Genomic DNA, 21,919 nt, shown 5'->3' with positions numbered 1-21,919 from the left:
ACAGGGCCTGCGGAAAGGAGCCCAGGGGAAGCTCTGCCTTCACACACAGTCGTCATGAGAATATCTTTAAGAGGACCTCCACATTCCCCTCATCCTCACACAGGCTGCCTTTATGTGACAGCTGTGCACATAAAAAGAGACAGGGCTATAAACCAGAACAACTACCCTGGCTACTGTAATTCAACATTTATCAGGCGAGAGTGAAATTAAACTGTCGTAACACCTGACAGAGCAAAACATACACATCTCTACTTTAATGTTCATGTTTACTAGCAACAAAATATACCCACAAACTGTTTTCCTGATGCTACAGTATAAAATCTCAAATTGCCGTCTAGTGTATTGTGCAGTGTTTACTAAGTTCAACAGAACAGAATGAGTCAATCAAAAAAATGAAGACTGATTGAAAATAATGTTCACATGCAGGGTTGTGAAAAAGTATTTGACTTCTTAAATATATAGATTTTTTTTGCTTTTGCTTGTTTGCCAGATTTACAAAACCACTAAGGGGGGAAATACTTTTCCATTAACAGACATTCAACTGTATTGTTTTATATCTTTTCTATCTTTTTGCAACAAAATGGAAATCTTTAACCACAGACACAGTTCTCCCAAAGCCCTAAAAAAATAAGCACAAAGACGTGAAATTCCAGGCCATGAGAACTCAAACCAGTTCTCAATGCATTTCATAATCCCTCTGTGAATTCAAAGCAGATTTTGCTGTGTATCTCTGGCCCATATGCTGTTTATTGATCAGAATATGGGCTCACAGTTTGTATCATTTTTGAAGTTATGTAATTTTCCTTTTACCATGTACAATAATATATGTCAATATGAAAAGTGGTATTCTGCTGTTATTTCAAAGTTACATATTCAGCTTGAATGTCATATTCAAAGGTCTCATATGCTTTGCCTTACGTTGCATGATTACAAGCCTGGCAGGACTATTTCCAGTAGTAGGGCTAAATGCCGCAGAGACAGAGAAAAGCTGCCGAAAAACCTCATTTTGCTATTTCTTGATGGGTGCCCTGGCCCCTGGCACCGCTAAACCCTGGAGTGACGCCAGGACTGTGATTTGAGGAATTCTTATGGTTTCTGTGGCCACACAAGTGCCCCCTTTACAGGAAATTTGACATAAGCCAGCGAGGGCAAGGATCAAAAAGTAGCAATTGTGGTTTTTGCGATAAAGCTCAACAGTTGGCGGTTGTCAGTGGACAAATGACCTATTGAACCTTGTGCGAGTTCTGGGGGAAGGGGTGAGCTGTTGTAAAAGATTCAGCCAACAAACACACACCACAGGAAGTATTACATCTTTAATCCTGTAACCTTCCAATATAGATAGACATACTGGATATTATCTTGGTGTGTTTCATGCCAGACTGCCAAATTCACAAGCGTCCTCCCCCCAGTAACAGCTTAATCTGGGCTCCCCCCACACGAACAATGGCTGCATCTCATTCATTAATGGCCAATCGTCCAGCCCTGGGAATATTGTCGGAGGGGGAGGGAGCCCATGCTTAAATTCTGCAGAGCAATTTGAATATGTAATGTGCCAGCCAAGATATAATCACCAATTCTTTTTCAGTGATTAAAGGAAACTTCAGTTGCAGTCACTTGACACTGCTTCACACTCTCACAAGCAGGATAATCAGCAGGTGTTTTCACAGATATCTCACTGCACTTCAACAAGCATGGTGTGTTTTTTTTCCCAATTTAAAAAAAATCCCACTGCTTGCGTACCATTAGAGTTTTTCAGGTCTTTCATGTCTTCATGCCAACAACAAGCATGGAGACTTGGGGACTCCCTAAGGTTTGCCAAATCCCCAGACCCCATAACCCTCTCCAGAACAAAGCCTCCCCAGTTACGGGCCTGACCCAGTAACCTGGCAGGCAGGGGGTGATAGCATACCCTGTCTTTGGACTTTTAGGGCCCCGTGTGAGTGCACAGGGCCAGTATTTGTGTACAGAGCAAAGTCACTTTAGTCAGTGGAATCAGGTCTTGTAGTGATTAGAAAGGCCCATGACAGACAGAGCCGATTGTGCTATTAAAATGTACAAGCCTAACGAGCAGAGGTGGGGAGAGTCTGACCCTGCTAATCTAGTTGGACGTAGGCAACTTTCTTTTCAGGCGCTTCAAAGAAAGGTCCTCCTACTTTCTTTACCAAAGGATTTTTTTCTCTCTCAAAGACTATCCACCAGGTGTCTGTTTAGACATGTCTAATGAAGGATACTTGACGCAACAAAGTATTATTGAGGAAATGAATCACACCTTTACCCTAGGCTGTGAGGTGAGCTGGATTAACAGCGACCATATTATCATTCTGGCACAACAATAATGGCACCTCCATCATTCACCAACCTTTCAACAGACTTTCTTATGAACCTATGGAAGTGATAATTCGATATTAAATAATCTAACAAGATGGCAAAGAGAAACCTTCATAAATGTGCTTAACAGGAAAAAAAAAATATTCTCAGTTACTGAAACATTACAGAAAATATGGAAAACATCTTACCCCCTGGCTTCCCTTGAAGCAAATTACTGGCTGGTTTGATAGTGAAGCCTGTAAAGAAGGGAATAAAACATCCAATTTAAATTGCAAATCATGTTCATCTCAAATCTACAAAGTTGATAAAATATTATAGGTAAAAATATGTAGCCATTCTGCATGCCTCAGTGTTTGTTGCTATAACCACCGTTCCACAGTAAGTGTAAAGCTTAAGAGTTTCTGGCTCTAATTTGAAGAGAAGTGGGTGTAATTAATTATTCTACTGCCACCAGAAGATTTTCTTCATGTCACATTTGTTTGTGATTTATGTGTTTTTGAATATTTTTTCTGTTGTTTTTAAACATGCAATTCCAGTGGTCATTAGGTATAAAATAAAAATGTGGTTAAATATACTTTTTAAACCAAAAGACAAAGCAAGTACCCTAGATTTATCCCAGCCACCAGATGAATGTAACAACTCATGTTTGATCTGTTCTGACAAATTTCCACTATGACTTGTCTGGGCCAGGCCAACTCCTCTTTTATTATATGGTTTTAATAAGATTATAGTTGAGAAGGGTGAAACGAATGCAGTTTTGTACCCTTGAAAACTGAATCTGAACCAGAGATGGACAGTGATCATATTATTTGTTGAAAGTAACAGTGTCTGCAAACCACAAAAACTGACAACATGGATCAGATAAATATGTTCACTGTTTGAACAATTTTTTTGCGGTTTTTTTTGTTGCTTTTTTTTGTATTTTTTATTCAGTTTTTATTTGAGTCCTACTTTTAACAATGAACTGCAAAGTTCTCTGTATTTAGAGAAAATGACAGTAAATACGATTGAACGCTAACTGTTGTGATGAAAGTACATTTTTATAAAAACGGATTTTTATAAAAGTCTAAATAATTTTTAAAACAGTGAGTTCATGTGAGGGTCCAACTGTATGCAGTGATCAATTTGTAGCAAAATAGTCATTTTTTAATCCTGTTTTCAGTAAATATTTTGTCCTTGTTGCCCATCCCTAATCTGAACAAAAAAAATCTTCAGAGTGAAGATTACATTATGTATACAGTTAATCAAACCTTGTAGAGCACCATAATATACAGTATGATACTTACTTGATTCCACATGCATTTCTATATTTCTCACAGCACATTGTATTTGATGTATGTAGTAGCTATGAACCATTAACAACATTAATAAAGTATCAACGGGGCGTGCCGTGGTGGCGGAGGGGTTACCTGGGAGTCACGGGTTCGACTCCCAGACCCGACGACGTTTACCGCATGTCTTCCCCCCTGTCTTTCCCCTTTTCCTGTCAGCCTACTTTAAAAAAAGGGACACTAGAGCCCACAAAAAGACCCCTTGCAGGGTGATAAAAAAAAAAAAAATAAAATAAAGTATCAACACCACAGCTCCATTATTCTTATAAATGAAATATGCGATTGATATGTGTTAGTTCTTGTTTGTCAAACTTTGCAAAAACTTGTGAAGTTTGTTGTAGCCTTATGTCAATAGACATTCAGCTTCTATTTACTTTATAAAACAGGCCTTGTTGGCAGCAAAAAGCTGCAATGTAAATTTAGCACTTTTTAGAAGCTGTCTTAAAGTTTATGAGAAATTGATAGAAAATAATTTACAAACAAAAAACTAATGTGAAAGAATTTTATGTGACTAAGTATATCAGCAAATATGCAGCCAATAATAAAAAGTTCAATCTCAATAAAATAAATAAAACAAAACAAGTGGTTTCATTCGTATAAAAATATATGAAGATGGCAGCCTTGGCTTTGAAAGGGTGCTGGTTGTTTCACCTCTTTATCATTTTCTTCCTGTGGCTATTCTCAACTTGGGTAACAGAAGGGAGTCATCCTTCACAGGACTGATTATACTGATCAGTCCTGTGCCAAATTGAACTCGCCAGGGAGAGTTTACAGCAGCTTAGATAAATGAGGATTTAAAGTCATTTTTAACAATCTATCGACAATACTCTTTGAATATTATCTGGAGTCACTGTTATGTGACTCAAGTAAATAAAATCGGAGGTTGCTCAATTATTTTGGTGTTATTGGGTCTTTGTATCGTTTTTCATAAGAGACATCTATACAGGAATTACAAGGGGTGTAAAGTTTTCAGAAAATAATATAATTACATTTATAATTATTATTATTATTATTATTTTTTGCCAGTTTGTTGATTCTTGCGTTGTGTGTGAATTGTGATACAGTTATTTTTTGTTTTTGGGCATGTGCACTGACTGATGGCACCCTTTGAATTTCGTTGTCCTTGTGACAATGACAATAAAGATTTATCTTATCTTATCTTATCTCTTATAATGCATTATTTAATACATGGGTACAAATGCAAAGATGCAAACCGGCCCAAAGCCACTTTAGGAATAATCAAACTATTTTCTTATGGCTTGATAGATTGATCAATATTCGAATCAACTATGCTTATAAATTATTTTATGTTTTCATTGCAATGTTTCTTTTTTTCTTATAGGCTACCTCCGTTTAACTTTGTGACTGTCAAATGCTGCATTTTAGTGTTTTATTTATATTTTTTTTATTAGACCTGTTTTCAGTAAATGTGACGTTCCATTCGAAAAAAAAAAACAAATTTCTTTGAGGTTTCATTCGCCTGTTTCTTTTCACCCTTGATTGTAAGCATCGGTGAAGTAGTAGCAGCTGTCAGGTTCGGGTTTCTGCAGGACAGAAACCTTCCACCCTCACAGGGGTTGTCCTCAACCGGTATTTTCTGGGGTGGTCTCCGGCTTGGAAAACTTGCTGTCCCCTCCCCTCTCTGTTTGCCTGCTGTGGCTTGGAGGAAGCTGTCAGGCTGTGGGAGAGCTCCGGAGTTTCCTCCGCTTCACGGACCAATGAGCTCCGGAGATGGGCGGGCATCAACAATACACAACAACTTTCAGAGCCAGTGCCACCGAACCCAGCTGTTTACTATCCAGCTCAACCACCAAGGTCGGGGTCCAGGTTTAGAAGCTGTATGCGACTCGGGAATGTGGCGCACACAAAAACAGACTCATTTGTTTTGACAGCGGAAAAGAACAACAAAAAAAAAAACCTCAACTAAATGAGCCTCCTCCTGCAGTCACAACTGTAGCTCTGTCTTTTCAAACACTGCTGTGGGGAGAGAGCATTTTGGATAGACTAAATGATCTCTGACTAATCTAATGGGCCAACTTCACTCTGGTTGAAGGCAATAAAACAGCGTTCTGATCGAATATGACATTTATTGCAATGAGCGAAGCGAAGCAGTTTGCCTTAAAAAAAAATAAACAAATGAAAACATATGCGTTCATCCTTCTACCTAAATACATTTTAAGATTCCGTAAAATTAATACATTCTTTGCCAAGTGTTTTAAGACTGTCATCGACTTTCCAATTTGTGACAACATTGGATTAATATTCCTAGGAAACGGAAGACAACTTTTCCACATGAAAACCTCGCATTCCAATGAAATCGCTGCTTTGTTAGAATTTCCACAGACCTAGCAGAACAATATGTAGCATTTTATTTTCATCTACTGCGAATGTCCGCTGAAAGTTGTCGGCGGACTTCCGGCGTGCATTCAACTGAAAGTTTAATCGTTTAATGGTGTTTCGTTTTGTCGTCCGGAAAACATCGGCGGCGGACGTTCAGCGGACGTCGTCTGAACATTCAACGCCAGCTGCGGTGTAGCCTACATAAACCGAGAAAAAAATATCTGCTTTTAATAGTCAGAGGAAAAAAGAAAAGTTTGTTTTTAGGGAGACTATAAAAAAAAAAAGAGAGAGAGAGAGAACACCGCATAAAAATCTAGCCCAATTTATATTATGTTTGCTTAAGTCAGTTCGAATTATGGAATACGGGAGAATAAATTAAAAATATTAAGAATTGCATGTTTAGAGCCTAATAAATTCAGCTCTGCCTTTTCTCTGAGTGGGCGAGAATACGTTTAAATCAGCCTGCTTTTATCAGCCACCAGCCCCTTTTGGTCTGAAATTTAGACAATCCGTACTCAAAACAAAGAGCTATTTGAACTTTTATGGGTTTTTAAAAATATATGTTATTTGTGCTCCGTGCGGCAAATAAACCAAGCGAATGTTTTCCAAAGCAGTTCCCGGAGTTGGGAGAGAGACGATGAAGAAAACAGAAAATGTTCCTACATGAATAACAAAAGCCACAGCAGCTTTAAAGTTAAAGCCGGTGTTCTTGCTTACCTTCAGGTTCTGGAAGGCTTCCAGGGTCCGGATGGCCGTGTCAGTGAGTTTGACGTGGTAAAGACTTTGACTCGGGTTGTTTTTGTTAATTTTTCCACAGGAGAGCCCATACCGATGCTCCTGTCTCAGCGCTGCCATTTCTACAACTGAAGCCCATTGGTGACATTCTGCCCGGAACGTCACGGAGAAGAAGGCGTGGGGGCGGAGCTAAGACACGTACGCTCACACCCCCAAGTACCAGCGCACACGCATTCTTGAAATGTTAAAGTAAATATGTGTGCAAAGCTTCTTTTATTTTCGTTTTTTTTTTTTTACTTTCGGTTCTCTGGTCAGTATTTTTGGCCATCATTGCCACTCCGGTTGCTTGAAGTCTGTTTTTTTTTTTCTTTGATGTATTTTGGCCCATGGGTCAGATCCAAGTCTCGCTCCTTTGGATTTAGGTAAATACACTTTAAATTTTCTCACTACTTATACAGACACACACACACACGCATACAAACGTTATACCAGGAAGTAAATGCATTTGTAAACATGACTCACAAAACAAATGTCATTTTACTCAGGATGTTTATGCTGTTCACTCATTTTTATTTATAACTTTTCTATTATTGTAAAAGGTTTATTTTATCGACATCATGCTATTAGTTCTAGCTATGTAACATGTTATCTTACTGCAACTATCAACAATGCTGCTTAGTATGTTGCAAATGCAACATGTAGGCTCACATAAAACATTTAAGAAAGGCTGTAAAGGTCCAATTTACTCAACAGACAGAACAATACATGTTGGGATCAAATGGAAGTGAGAAAACAATTTGGATACAATTTTCTTTGAAAAACTAAAAGTTTTTTTTTTTTTAACGAACTGAAAAAGATCACAAACTTGTTTTTTATTTAATTTTTTTAAAGGATCTAATCAGTGAAAAATATTCAACCTCAGTTTGTCTTCTTCATGGGCCTGGGAAAGCTTTGTGGTCCTAATTCAAAAGTCTTCTGTTTTGTGTTTTTACCACTAAAGTAAAGGTTTAATCTATCGCTTAGTGTTTTTCAGTTATTATTATTATTATTATTATTATTATTATTATTATTATTATTATTTTGTTCACGTTAAGTACTTTAAATTTTGAACTGGAGACCATGATATTCTATCCAGACACATTAAAACTAAAATATTCATTTTGTGTCAATGGAAAGCTACAAAGCTAAATCTTACTTTGACTGTTAGTTGCTAAGTGGCTAAAATGACATATGGTTAAAATGATAAAGGTTTCTTAAATTCTTACTCAACAACTACTCCGTTTTACAGTTCAAAATAAGAGCCTCAAATGCAGAGTTAAACTTAAAACACTAATCTTACCTCTGGGCTTTCTAAATAATATCTCAATGTTATTTTACAAGACAATCTCATACCGACAGTAACTAGATAGAGACAATACATGCCCAGACATCATATTAAAATTAGCCCATTTTATCTTCATTGTAGTGTGAAGTAATCTTTAAAAAATAATTTTATGTAAGATGAGAAAACTATAGCAACCAGAAATATTAATAGAGGATGCTGAAAAATACAAATACTGAACAGACTCATTCAATACTTCTGTGTGGACACATAAAAACAAGAATAAATTAAAAACAACAAAAGTGTAGGAAAACAATTTTTTTTGTGAAAAATAATCCTTTAAGGTTTTGAATACAAACCTTCAAAAACAAAACAAAACAAAAAAAAAACAATATTGACACATGCAAAACATCTGCCTGTCAGAGAAATTAAATGCCAGAAATGGAATTTGGATTAATTTAATCCTGACGGATAACATCCTTTGATGTGGATTAAAGAATGAGTCAGAGAGGCAGTGTTTATTTATGAAATGTGGAAATGTAGAGTGATATTGGTGTTACAGCAATCAACAAACCTGTGTTTGAAAGCAATGTCAAAAACATTTCATTCACCATTGTTGCCACATTTGTTTTATTAAGCATCATAGTGTTTGTCAAGTAGAAATAGAAATCCATCTGATGTCTCAGAATGGGGAAATTCTAATACAGTAATACGTTGGTAATGATTATCAACTGTTCATCTACTCCTTATTCCTTTGCACCATCCTCCTCTCCCTCTTTTAGGCTTCTGATTTTAGGTGCTAATATCTGAATCACTTAATGTCATTACAGACGTCCAAGTGGCTAAAATATTTATTGTCAGGTAGAATTTCAATGCACTGCTCCTGAAATGCTGTAGCCTGACAAGTATTACACCCTCATAGTGCTTTGAGATTGTAATATTCCATACTGACAGTGTGCTGATTATTTCACTTTGATATAGGGAAATCCTTTTTTACCCATTAGAAAAACAAACCGCACAAAAATAAATACTTTAATGCTACTTGTGATAGACTTATAACTGCACTATGCTGCCATGAAAAATAATATATAATTTTCACTGTATGTAAACTTGAGTTTTCAGCTCTAATGGCTTTTGAATGATGTCACTGTTTAAAAAGCTAAACCCCAAAACATCTTAAAAGGTTCGGCTTTGTTAAATATTTGCTCAGAGCTTTGATAAGCATCGTATTCCTAAGAAAAAAATAACATTTCTTTCTGTGAGATCATGTTTATATGTTAGGCAAAAAATGCATTGATTCTCAAAAGTCTGAACATGGCACTTTTTATGTAATCAATAATCTGGTGTACTCCTTACTTTCTGCTGGCTGCAGGTTGTCTTCATTTGAATTTTGAGATTAAATACTTTCTAATATAACTCAATGTAACCAAATTGGGTGCTTCTTTCGTCAAAAATATTAGTAAACATCACTAAATTGTCACAATATTACACATGTGTTGAGCAGAACGACAGTGGAGTCATTAAGAAGCTTACAGGCGTTCTGTCAGATTAGGTTTTTTCTCCTAATCCTGTAGATTACCCCTGCACAGCCTGCTGGCTGTGAGTCCTTCGTTGCGCTGTGCAGGTTCTTTACATTGATATATTTTTTTGTAGCCACCACATTGATGAATTAAGTTGACTAAGATGGATGCAAGCTGTTGAAGAGAGGTCAAAGGGAGGCGGAATTGCAGATTTTGCAGGTGGGACAAAGCTTTAAAAACATCATATGTGACTGGGTAAAGTAGGAATGCATTCTGAGGTGGATTATCCAAAACACAACATGGATTCCTAAATGTTTTTATGGAGATATATTTTTTTGTCTAAACAAAGAATAGGTGCTGGTGAGAGCAACAACCCTACACCTCAGTGGGTCATCGGCTGAGCAAATAGGATCATCTCTTGGGACTAATGCAGATGGTCCCCATCGCTCAGTGAAATGGAGACAGAGCCATGTTGTGAAGAGCGGAGGGATGGTGTGTTGGATCCCACAGAGCCTGAGGTAGCGGAACGCATTTCTGAACCTGCAGACTGCGATCCTCTGAACAAACTGCCTTGTGGGCCTCCAGAACAAGGTGAAGAACTCTGTGGGAAAGAACCATCTGAAATCGAGAACCATGCAGTAGAGAGTAAAGACACAGAGATAAAAAGCGTATCCAACTGCGAGCAAGAGAGAGAACAAGCAGAATGCAAGGTAGAGAAAAAACTGAAGAAAACAAACAGCTGGAAGATGGTCCGGTTTCAAGACCCCTCGACGGAAGAGGATGTTGTGGAGAGGGACAGCTCTGCAGAGATTCTCTTTCCAGAATACGCTGTGGAGGAATGGACATGTGCTCAGTTTGAGGAGCTCTTCATGGCAGAGGACTGGGAGAACATCACAGGTACGAACACATGAAATGAATCATCTAAACTCCTAATATTGGAAAGTATTTTAAATATCGAACTGTTAAACCAACTGCAATAACTGGAAGTCCTTGTGGGTAGTTTCTTATAAATCCAGATTTGATTAGATTTTGTACTTTACTCTGCTTTTATGCAGAGGACCGGCTGTTGAGGAAGAAAATTCTGGAATCAGGAGACGAACAGGTCCCACGTTCCACCTGGGGTCAAGAGATCACTGTGAAGATGCAGGGTGTTCTTGAGGACCGGACTGTGGTGGAGAAGGACTGCAAACTTGTCTTTGTTATCGGAGAGGGAGATGTAATACAGGTGATACTCCAGTGCTTTTCTTGAAAGATTCTATTGTGTGTGTGTGTGCATGTGTGTGTGTGTTGCCTCAAAAAAGTCAAAAAAATCTGCATAGTCATGGTCTCACAGCACAGGCTTAATGATATCGGATGAGGGATGTTTGTAATTCTTTAAATCTGGAAATAACAAAAGGGTTATTCAGACTGACAGGTAATTAAAGTGTGAGCTGTTTTCTAAACACTGTACATTTTCCAATATGTTGCTGTTGGGCATGAATCCTTATGACTCAAATTTTGGTCGCTTGGATTTTTTTTTTGTCGAAATCAAATCTATTAGTCAACCTTAACATTTTTTTATGTTTCAGTTAAACAAATATGCAGTGAAAAGAATCAAAAGGGTGGTGCGACTTCAACTAGATCCTTCGACTTTAGAAAGATGGGGGCTTTTTTAATCTCCTGAAACATTTGGGTCAGATGTTGTGGATTTCAAATTTCAACAATATGAAGATGTCAAATTTTCTGATATATTGTCCTATTTTTAATAAATGCATTTCAAAGGTTCAAGTCAAATCTACAGCAAATATTTTGACAATGTTCAGACTTAAAATATAAAATACAAAAGTGATTTAAAAAACCAAAGGCACTTCTCTGCTGCTTTACTGGCATGTTTACAGTCCTAAAAAACATGTAACCATGTCTTCATCTGTTCCCTTACCTGAGTAAATATCTACAGGTGCATGCATGGATTAAGCTGTTAAAAGAAGATGAAGATACAGCATGTAACCATTTTCGAGGCAGAAATGGACTCTGTTTGGACTAACTCCTTTTGAGATTGTCAAACTTTTTAGAAGGGAATATAAATATAAATATTGTTATATATTCATGTAGAACTTGAAAATAGGGAAACAAAACACGTTGTGACATTTTGAGATGGCGTACAAACCCCCACTAAAGCTTTTACAAAATATTCAGAGGTAGAAGGGATTTTCTCACTGAAGTTTTAGGGCAATTACTTGCTCATAATGGTACATTGTCTTCTTGCCAAATAGAAGATAGTCTGGACCAGGGCTTCACAAACGTTGAAGATTCTGACCCACAGAATAACAATGGAAGACTCTCATGACACAGAAAATCGGTTGAATGTGAACTTTTCTACCAAGTCAGTGAGAAAGAGGGACAATGATGCCATAAACAGCTTCAACAGCTACTGCATTGCTTCTATTTAGATGAACCGACTGTTTTCATCTCCTCTAAAATTTATAGCAACTCAAGACCTCCCACTTGTTCATCTGTGACAGCAGCTCTAATTGTCTGGATCACAAAAGGTCTGGGTTAAAACTTTTTAACTTTCATGAGGTCAGTGGTCCCTTCATGGTGCCATTGGATTCCATGTAGGCATTTTCCAGGTGACAGTTGAGGAGTTACACTTCTACAAGCTCACTCATTTAGCTTTGAAATCTGAAAAGGGAAAGATAATATATTAAAATCTGTCAGTTAACTGAAATATGCGACAAATCAACATACATGTGTTTTTGTTTTACTATGCAATTGGCTGGATGTGAAACAAGCCACAGACTTGTTCTAAGTAATGTGTTTCTTGACACCTGTAGGCTCTAGAGGAGTGTGTCATGTCCATGCAGAAGGGGGAGATCACATTACTGGTGGCTGATTCCCAGTATGCCTATGGACTTCTGGGAAGGTAAGGATTTTCCAGTTGATTTTGTTTATTGTAATCTTAGAAATTAGAAAACATACTCAGAACAGGTTCAACAGGATTTAGGCTCTTATCTTTACTTTGACAATAATGACATCAAAATGCCATCTTTAGCCTCTTGAACCTGTTGCTGCGGGGGCAGTCTGTGCATCCTGAGTTATCGGGGTTAATGGACCATAAACAGGAGCAGATGGCTTTGTCTGAACACAATTCAGGAGCAACCTATCCGTGGTGTGTCTGTAACCTCCTAACCTATGGGGTAACCCTACTCATATTACAGCCAATAGCTTGGGTTTATAACCTTTTCACCAGTGAAGAGCCAGTATAAACGGAGAAACCACATAGTAACTGCTGCCTAAAACCTGTTCTTTACAGTTCAATTGTTTGCTCAAGATAAACTGAACAGGCAAAAGCGAGTTATTCTGTTCATATCTAGCAAAATGCAAATCAGTAATTATATCATATTTTATGTCACACCGCATAAACACTTCATAAAACCATCTAACGATCAAATCTGATGATTTATTTAGTTGTCAGTGCTTACACAGGGATAATTGACAGTAATATTTAGTCAGGCTGTGATGCAATTTTATTAAAAAGGCAATATCATCAACTGTCATTAGAGCCAATTATAAATTAATAGATTAAAGCACACAATGTTGATCCAAATATGTTTTTCAGGGAAGCAAACTGTGATCATTATAGCTTGAGAAACCCATAAAATAAAATATTTCCCAGAATTTTTCTACAGACAGAACACTCATCAGCAGAAAAGCTGCTTTAACTCCCATTTGTTTGCAGAATAATGTCATGTGGCAGTAAAAGCGAGAAAAGGGGCAGAATTCATTGCTAGATTTATGACCCACCTCTAGTTTTATAGCTAAGGAGAAGATATAGATATTGTCATCAAAAAACAAATCCATAAAAAAATCTAACATTCAAACATTTTGTAGTGAGAGCTTGTTTTTATTCTCTTGTATAAAACACTTTTTTTTGCTTTGTTTTTTTAACCTGTTTTAAGTGCTGCACATTAGCCAGTGTTTGTACAGCAAGTACTCTGCAAAGAACACAGCCTGTGAGAAAAGAATCTCTTTCCATGTCGTGTGTGGCGCAGGAGGCAGCAGGAGGCTGGTTAATGATTGTTTTGATGCCACTGATTAGGGTTGTGTGCTGTGCGGTCAAACCTTATTTGAACCACAAGGTAGAGAATCAGAGCTTCGTGTCTGCTTTTCCAATATGATTCATTTAACTGATGTGCGTTACCCTAAACTGTTTTTTCTCGGGTCAAGGAATATGAAGTGTTTTAGTTAAAAAATATTGTCAGTTTCTCTGATGTGAGTTGAGCCAAATCTTTTATTTAGATCTCTTTTAGTCTTTGTTGCTCTTACTACTTGTAGAGAGGCTAAACAGTTCATTAAATATTTGATTATAAGAGATGAAAAAACAATAACAAAATAAAATACAAGCAGCAACATATGTCATGTTTGAATGCGGATTGAGTGACCTCAGCATGCCTGTACAATAATGTGACAGACAGGGAGACAATGGGGGAAATCTCATTAGCCTCTTTCTGTTCTCTGGCATATGCACTGATTGAACTCTGTCAATCCTCTGCTGCAAACAGAGCTGTTAAGAGCACATCAGGGAGTGCAAAGCTGGTCAGACAGTATGATTCATCACTGCAGCCTGTAGGATCTGTCGCTCACACAGTCTACATTCTGCTGGCAGCACTGTCAAGGATGCACACACCCCTAGAGATGGTGGGAGCATTAACTTGATTGTTGCAACAAAAAGAGTTCATCAGAATGAATTGTAGGAGGCACTAATGTTTATCTGGATAAATAGGTGAACAATCAGTGAGTTTACCATGTTGCCCCTATTTAAGAAGCTTAGGAGAATCTCCAAACATATTTATATCACTTGAACATTTTTACATTTACAATCACAACAATCCACGTATTTTACCAATATTTTATGCAACAGAGTGAGGCAACTTAGTGCAAATTTATGAAGCAGAATAAAAGTCTGTTTGTATGGAACAGAAATCTGATCAGTGTGACATACAGTTGTATTGAACCCTCAGTTGTGTCTTTGTAGATTCAGGTCCTCTCATTAATCTTTTGGAAGTATGTCTCAAATAACTTTAGAGATCTAGAAAGAATATCTCTGCTCTGTTGCTGGCTCTGCTCTGTAAAACAGCTCTATTGAGGGCATTTATGAATGCCTCCTCAGACCAAAGCCTCTTGTTCCACATATTGGTTTTGTCCCACATGGCATGTGGTAAATTTTTACCTCTTTTGTTCAACAATAGCTTTCTTATTGCCACTTCAGTACAGGCTTCAAAATCTAATCTTCTTTGTGTGGTATGAAAATAAAATAACTCTCTCAGAGTTTTTCTGTTTGTGACCACCTGCTCACAAGTCCAGGGTTGATTAAGACTCCAGGTTATTTCTTAGTGCATCTCTACTTCTGACTGCCAGATCTGCTTGGTTTTAACTGATGTGTCTCATTATTATGGGCTATGTGTTTGTAATTCACCACTACAATGAGGGAAATTATGATTATGTTTTTTTTCTCTGAAAAAATGGAAAAGTGTACTTTGATTAGCTTCATGTAATAAATGTTCTCTCTTCCTCCTTCTTGCAAACTAATCTCTCTTCTTATCATCCCATGTAACATGACACAGTGAAACACTAGCACTTCTGCTTTTCATTACAATAGGCACTTGCAATTACACAGGTGGAATGACTCACTCGCCAGACAGTTGCACTGGCCTCTGTCAATTTTATTAGTTTTTATGTGCAGTCTCTCCTCCCCTGGGTACATGTGCGTAAGCATGCTGTCCTCTCCAAGAAGGAGGATGTCCTCTGATCACTATGTGACTCACTCTGCAGAGCCACCTGGCTAAAATGAATAATGTGACCTTTGTGACGCTCTGCTGTGAAAAGCACAATATGAAAATTGAACCATTTGTCTCTTTTGATGCTTCCTCTCTGCAAGAAAACTCTAACAAACACTCTGATGTTTGGTGTAGCTTAAACTTATTTATAGAGCAGATGTTTTTTTTGCTATAAAATCAACAGCTGAACTCTTGACTGTGAAGTCACGTGATCTAAACTAGTTTGACTGTAGCTTTTTTGGCTCTGCGTTTCTCTTTCCCGGTACGGTCACAGCAAGTTGACGAGAAAACCACACCCAGATCTCATACTTCGGGAGTGGGCCAGCAAGCACTGACAGCTGCAGTGCTGCAGATAACATCGGGCTCAGCTCCCAATGAGCACGCTCTCTTCAGTTTGCAACAGTGCTGCTACACTGCCGTGTACTTTCAACAGGTTAAAGTTGAACTAAAATCAAACAATAATTAAATTCTGGATGATGCAAATAGGTTGAATAACTTTTGAAATTTAGATGGCCGTTTCTTCGACATCGTGGCTGGACTTTTTTTTGTTTCTTTTTTTTTTACCACTTGAATCACTGTTTGAACTGCACATGTCAGTCATCTAATCTCCCTGGATGTTTACCTTTCCCCTCTACCAGCAGGAGGCTTATCTCTCACATCAACATTATTGTCTGTGGTATAGCACTGCTCATAGTTAAAACTACTTCTGCTTCCTGTGGTCCGAGTAAATTTAATGGGAAAGTAAATGTCCTCTAGCAAAATATGCTTTTATTGAGCTTCTGCAGGATATAAGTTTTCAGTACAAGAGACGTTGAGTAGAAACTGCAAAATAAAAAGACGAAGCATTGTCCTTGATTTTGCTTGATTGACTATTTTGTAAATATATTTCTCTCAAATCAATCTTAACTCCCTTTTGTATGTGATACACATAATTAGCTGTGTCATCACTTCCTTTTATCTTTGTATTTTCTGTGAACAAACCATTTTGTATTTAAAGTACTCGTACTAGAATTTTTAAAACTCATTCTTTTCAGTTGTGCTCAGGCATGTTGCTCATAATTCATTCTCTAGCCAAGAAGCAAGAACTGTAAAAAGAAAAAAAAAACGCGTGAGAGGAAAAGATGAACACAAGGCAGCTTTGAACAACACTGTTGCTGAAGCATTAATGCATAAAACAATGACAATCCCCAAAAACAAACAAAAACAAATTACATTTGCAGAGAAGGTCTTAATGCTCATTTCAGATTTATATATATTTTAAAAAAAAAATCAGTTCTCTTTTTTTTTTTTTGCTTGGTCGTTCATACTACTAATTAAATGTGACCACAATCAGACTTCTGTGTAATCGGTTTACAACCCCAAAGTGACCCACATGCACAGAAGAAGAACGATGATGTCAAACAACAGTTCACTGTTTACAAAGTAATAATGGATGGAAATGTTTTTAGGTTGCTTTTAAAATTCATTCAACAGCTGGAGCTGACATTATTGTCACAAGATCATGATACGAAGGAAGCTAATAAATAATATGGTGCTTTGTGGAGCATTGACTTCACATTCTCTAGAAAAGATGTGATCACAGGCGGGAGTAGTAAGAGTGTGCTGTGATGCACTTCAGTGACACAGAATTATTTCATAATTTCATAATTATAATATTCAGTCACTGTTTAAATCTGGATTTACCATGTCTAGCATCTGTTGGTAAAGAATTATGATGCATGTCTCTCATCAGTGACATAAAAATCTGATAAAACAAGTTGGCTGGAAGTAGCTCCACACCCACAAGCGTTCAAAGCTGAAAGATTCCTCAGAAGAGATAACGACAAAGCCATATGGCCTAAGACTTTTTGTTGGTTTGAACTCATTGCTCAATAAACTACAGCTCATTGAAGGCACACTATTACTTAAGCAGAACAAAGAATTGGGTGCATTATTGACCATTCTTTGAGGACTTTTTGATATTGTCTGATATTTTATTTAAAAATCTGTACTATAGCTTAGTAGGATTAGTCACAAGACCATTTGGAAAATGCTTTGGTAATACATCTTCAAAGACAATCTTTTTACATACTATTTGACAACAAAGTGTGCTATAGCTTGACAGAACCTGGAAGTGAACGATGACTCTGATTGGAGCTCTGCTCTGTAACTTACTCCTTTTATTGCCCAATAGGATCAAGGCAGCAGGTTAACTTTACATTAAAGACACCTCAGTCCGTGCATAACTCACACCAAGTTTGTTGCTTACCATTTCAAAACATTATGAGAAAGGAAATAATTATAGCTGATGAAATGCATTTCTTTAGGCGAAATGACTATCTATAATTCATTCATATTATTTTAGACTTTAATAAAAAACGTTGCCAATGTAGTTACCTATTTACAGTTATCATATATGGTTCCCTTTTTGTAAAACTTGCATCATAAGTACAAGAGATATTGACTAATTCTGTGAGTGATTGGTTAACATGAAAAAGCAAATCTGATTTTTGCATGTTGCTTTGTTGCTTGTCATCCTTCCTCAATTGATGCCATTGTATGCAGTTGATGTGATTGCAGAGAACCTTGCCTCAAAAATAAAAGGTGGAAAAGTGCAAGTATGTTATATTTACAGCTTTATCTGCTGTCTAATGCTTACCTCTCATGACAGAATCTCACAAGCTGGTGCTTAAGCAGAATATGTCCCCTTAAATGTGGACATGTTGTGGGGTTGTGCTTCGTGAAATAAGCAACATGTTACAATGGTTTGTTTTCCAGAATATGGCATAAGAAAGTGACACATAATAATTAAACAAGGTCAGATTGACCAACAATTTTCTTACCCATACCAGCTGTTATTTATAATTAATTTGTGGCTGTGGTCTATAGTACTCATAACCACAACAGTTAAGTTGGTTGGAGTAAGACGAAGGGTATTTAACAGCAAAAACCTAACCCAACGTTTAAGAGAGAAACCCCCCCAAAAAACTAAGAACATAATGTCCTCTTTTTAAAATTTGTTGAATGGAAACCTAAATTATAACAGAAAAACTTTGATGTATGCTCTAAACTAAAAGACTTTGTAAACTACTCCTCTATCCTCTTCCAAAGAGACAAAAAGTTATTTTATTGTACAGGTAAAAAGTGAACAAAGGGAGAAATTGGAAGACTTCTTTAACAAGCTCTTTCTCTTCCATACTTTGTCAAATCCGCAGATGACATGATTTTTGTACTATGGGGTAAGTTGAGACACTGTTTTAAAATAAAATGTCCTTAAAACTACTGAATAGAATTTAATCAAAATCACTGCGAAAAGTAGCGAGTGTAATTGTAATAATGTAGTCATTATGTAATATAAAATGGGGATTTAAAAAGGAATGCAAGATAATGCAGACCAGAGTTAGTAACTAGCCAACCTTTTGTTCTCATGGTACATGAGCAACAGCTTGTGTCATGTGTGAATCTACAGGAAAATATTTAAATAATTGAGGTTTTTGTGTATTTAAGGCTTAATCTCCTCCTGTAATATATCTGTTATTCAATGCTTCAAACTTACCACTCCCCACAGGCCTAAAAAATTCCCTTACTAATAAAGAAATCTCAAACCTGTTGAACTGTTATCCTCTAAGATTTTCAGACAGTGATCTACTAACTGGTCCCAGGTTGACTCTTGTCCAACTCTTAACACCACATCTTGTAAAAAGTTGTTACACAGTGTTGAACATATTTCTCACTTAACTTACTGTGTTTTTGCAAAAATACCTTTGACCTCTCTCCTTATCTTTTATTGTAAAGTAATATAGAGTTACGGCCTGCTTGCATTTTGTAGCAAATAATCAGTGCACCAGATTCTTTGCAGTCTACCAGTGAGTGGGTGATTACATGTTTAATTGAACACTGGTGGTGGCAATAAAAAACATGAAAAACAATCACAATTAAGGAGCCTAGTTTGTTGTGACATTTGTATATTCCAGAGATTTAGACAGCTGCCTTTGTTCTTTTTTGTTATAACAGTAAAGTCTAAACTGAATGTCTTTGATGAGCCACCATCTCATTATTCCAGCCTGAAGAATTAGAACTGTGTCTTCTGTCTCTAACGACCAGCTACTTAGAAGAGTAGCTGTTCAGAACACTATAAACACTTTCACCCTTAGATGTGGTAAGGCAGCATGCCCAACACAGGGCTGTTTCAAGCTAGCATTGTTTGTAGCTTTGCTTGCTTTGACTTCATAAAACAATGCATTTATATTTCTAGCTGCATTCAGTATTTTTCTTGCCATTACTCAAACACAGACTCTTTTTCTTGGAGCTTTGACCACAAGCCCATTTGGTCCTATTTCTTATTTGTTCACTCCTAAACTTTATATCTTATAATTATTTCACACTTTCCCAAATACTTCCTCACACCAACTGAAAGCCAAACACTCCTCTGTCGCAACAGAAGCTGCAGCAGACTGTCTTGTAATAACTGATTAAGTTGCTGGGCAACTAATGAGCACTTTTTATTCATTTTGCTCATCTGTAACTACAGCAGAATGGAAGCAGATGGCAAAGTGGAGGGGCAAGCTGTTTCTGACAGTGACGCGATGCTCACACTCACACACACGCGCGCGAACCCCCCCTACACACACACACACAGAATCTAATACAGGTCTGCATCGTCAGGTTAACGCGTTGAATCCATCATGGTCTCACTGGCTGAGACAGCAGTGGGTCTAAACAAATAACCTTATATGTTGGTAATGTGCAGCACTGTGTGTTTCTCCTGCTGCGGGGGGATGTGAGGTGACGAACGCAGCCTAAGAGGCCGGAGGAAAGAGGTCTCTGCAGAGTGACAAGTGACACCCCGGTATGTTGTTGTGTATCTGTGAATGCGAGTGGGACATGACTCATCCCACTGAGACGTCAGCGCTTCATCATCAGACGTCTACAGCAACGCACCACATGCAAACTCATGCTCACACACATGCACAGACGCTCTAAATATTCCTCTCAGAGTTAATGACTGGCAGATTCCCGCTGACGTCCTCCTTGTGAGCTCAAAATCAGGCGTGCAGTGTTTAAGCCTTGAAGATTACCACATGCTCATTAGCAGAACTCTTTGTAAATGAGACTCTCTCAATGGTTGGATAAATACGATGGGATTAGTAGAACTGAACCAGAGAACAAAAACAGAGATTTTATTTGAACCCCTCCAAAAACGTTTTGGTGTTCAAACCGAGCAATATAAACTGCTGAATATATTTGTTTTCCAAGCTTTCTAAGGCTGACCTTTGCCTTTTCCAAAAAATTGGGTTCTTTCTGGAGAAAAAAAGTGTTGCTTCACTCATGTTTATTACTCATGGTCCCTATCTCTGCACTGCAAGAGAGATGAAGGAGCCCTCAGATGCAAGCTGCTCCTGTGTGACAACCTGCCTAATAAGTCAGTAGGTAGCTGCTAATGATTCTCAGGCAGGGTTGGCCACAAAAAGGACTCTGAATCATTGTTGGGTAAGACTAGAAACACTTAGAGAGCCAACCTTAGGTTCTTTTTCAAATGTGACAGAGTGCTAACACTCAATAAACCAGGGCTGTTCCAGTCCTGGAAAGCTGTTCTGCAGCTTTTAGATTTCTCCCCCCATTCCAACACATCTGAGTCAAGTGGCTAAATCCCCTCATCAGCAGCCACACAGCCAGGCAAAGGTCTGTTGACAAGCCATTCAATTGATTCAGATGTGTTTGAGGTGCATCTAAAAGTTGTTGGATTGTTGCTCTTCAGAACTCGACTTGGGCACACCTGCTACAGCTGAGGGTGTTGACACATTTGGGCGAAAACAGTCAAGTGATAAAATAAGGACACCCTTTGTGTGGTTTTCTAACATTTTAAGACATATGGGTGTTTGACAAATATTTTAATAATACTAGTAAATATTTAAGTAAATAATAAAAATAATACAAATAAGCAATAAAAATGAGGGTTTTCCCATGTTTACTCTTTCTTAAAATGGCCAAAATCAAACACAGAACTATCACAGCAGGAACATATGGGGATATCTCTCATTACTGAGCATTTTGAAGGAGGTTATCCCTCTTCAATCTCAGGCATTTAGTTTTGTATGCCCCTGACTAATATTGAGAATGAACTCCATGGTTAGATCAAAATGGCCGTTTGAGTCCTTCAGAAAGTAAATTACAGTAGCATATGAGTCGAGAAGAAGTGCCAAGCTAAAGGTTAAAAAAAAATCTTTGCATGTTTATTTTTGTTTGTTTGTTTTGTTGTTGCTGCTTCTTCACAAAAATGTGTCCATTGTTCAGAGTTCTGGTACAAAACCCTCCAGTAGCTACGTGTGAACTAGACAGTTTGTATCTTTTTTGTTTCTTTAGTTCAAACAGGTACATCTTCATCCAATTTCTTAGGAATCTACACTGTAGAAAGCACGTTTAGAAAATATCGCCATAAAAGATTTGGTGATATTTTTTTTTAAAAAAGATGAGAAAAAAAACTAAATTTAACAGCAGAAAGAGTATTTTACAAAATGTTATTGAGGTCAGAACCTTTGAGGACTATAA

At 37.5% G+C, this 21,919-nt stretch overlaps 2 protein-coding genes across 7 annotated transcripts in view; one reads left to right on the top strand and one right to left on the bottom strand.

Moving 5' to 3' along the window:
- The window catches only part of LOC114153076 (RNA polymerase II elongation factor ELL), a 29,001-nt gene extending 22,121 nt beyond the window's left edge, over window positions 1–6,880 (bottom strand). Inside the window, exons 1-2 of one of the 2 annotated variants that reach the window (XM_028031363.1) lie at window positions 6,717–6,879; window positions 2,517–2,564 (exon numbers count right to left, since the gene is read on the bottom strand). In XM_028031363.1, coding sequence (XP_027887164.1) covers window positions 2,517–2,564; window positions 6,717–6,854 — 186 coding nt within the window. In that variant the 5' untranslated portion in view covers window positions 6,855–6,879. Of the gene's footprint in view, window positions 1–2,516; window positions 2,565–6,716 lie in introns of both variants that reach the window. The other variant, XM_028031372.1, reaches the window with a different exon arrangement.
- A 60-nt stretch (window positions 6,881–6,940) lies between these two features.
- Window positions 6,941–21,919, top strand: part of fkbp16 (FKBP prolyl isomerase 16) — a 32,831-nt gene continuing 17,852 nt past the window's right edge. The window contains exons 1-5 of one of the 5 annotated variants that reach the window (XM_028031412.1): window positions 6,941–7,156; window positions 9,709–9,794; window positions 9,925–10,472; window positions 10,631–10,800; window positions 12,389–12,477. In XM_028031412.1, the coding sequence (XP_027887213.1) occupies window positions 10,031–10,472; window positions 10,631–10,800; window positions 12,389–12,477 (701 nt within the window). In that variant the 5' untranslated portion in view covers window positions 6,941–7,156; window positions 9,709–9,794; window positions 9,925–10,030. Of the gene's footprint in view, window positions 10,473–10,630; window positions 10,801–12,388; window positions 12,478–21,919 lie in introns of all 5 variants that reach the window. The other 4 variants (XM_028031394.1, XM_028031402.1, XM_028031421.1 and 1 more) reach the window with 4 other exon arrangements.

The sequence above is a fragment of the Xiphophorus couchianus genome, chromosome 2 (genome assembly GCF_001444195.1).
Source record: "Xiphophorus couchianus chromosome 2, X_couchianus-1.0, whole genome shotgun sequence".
NCBI lineage: Eukaryota > Metazoa > Chordata > Actinopteri > Cyprinodontiformes > Poeciliidae > Xiphophorus > Xiphophorus couchianus.
The sequence above is the reverse complement of the archived record's forward strand: the minus strand, read 5'-3'. Positions and strand labels throughout refer to the sequence as shown.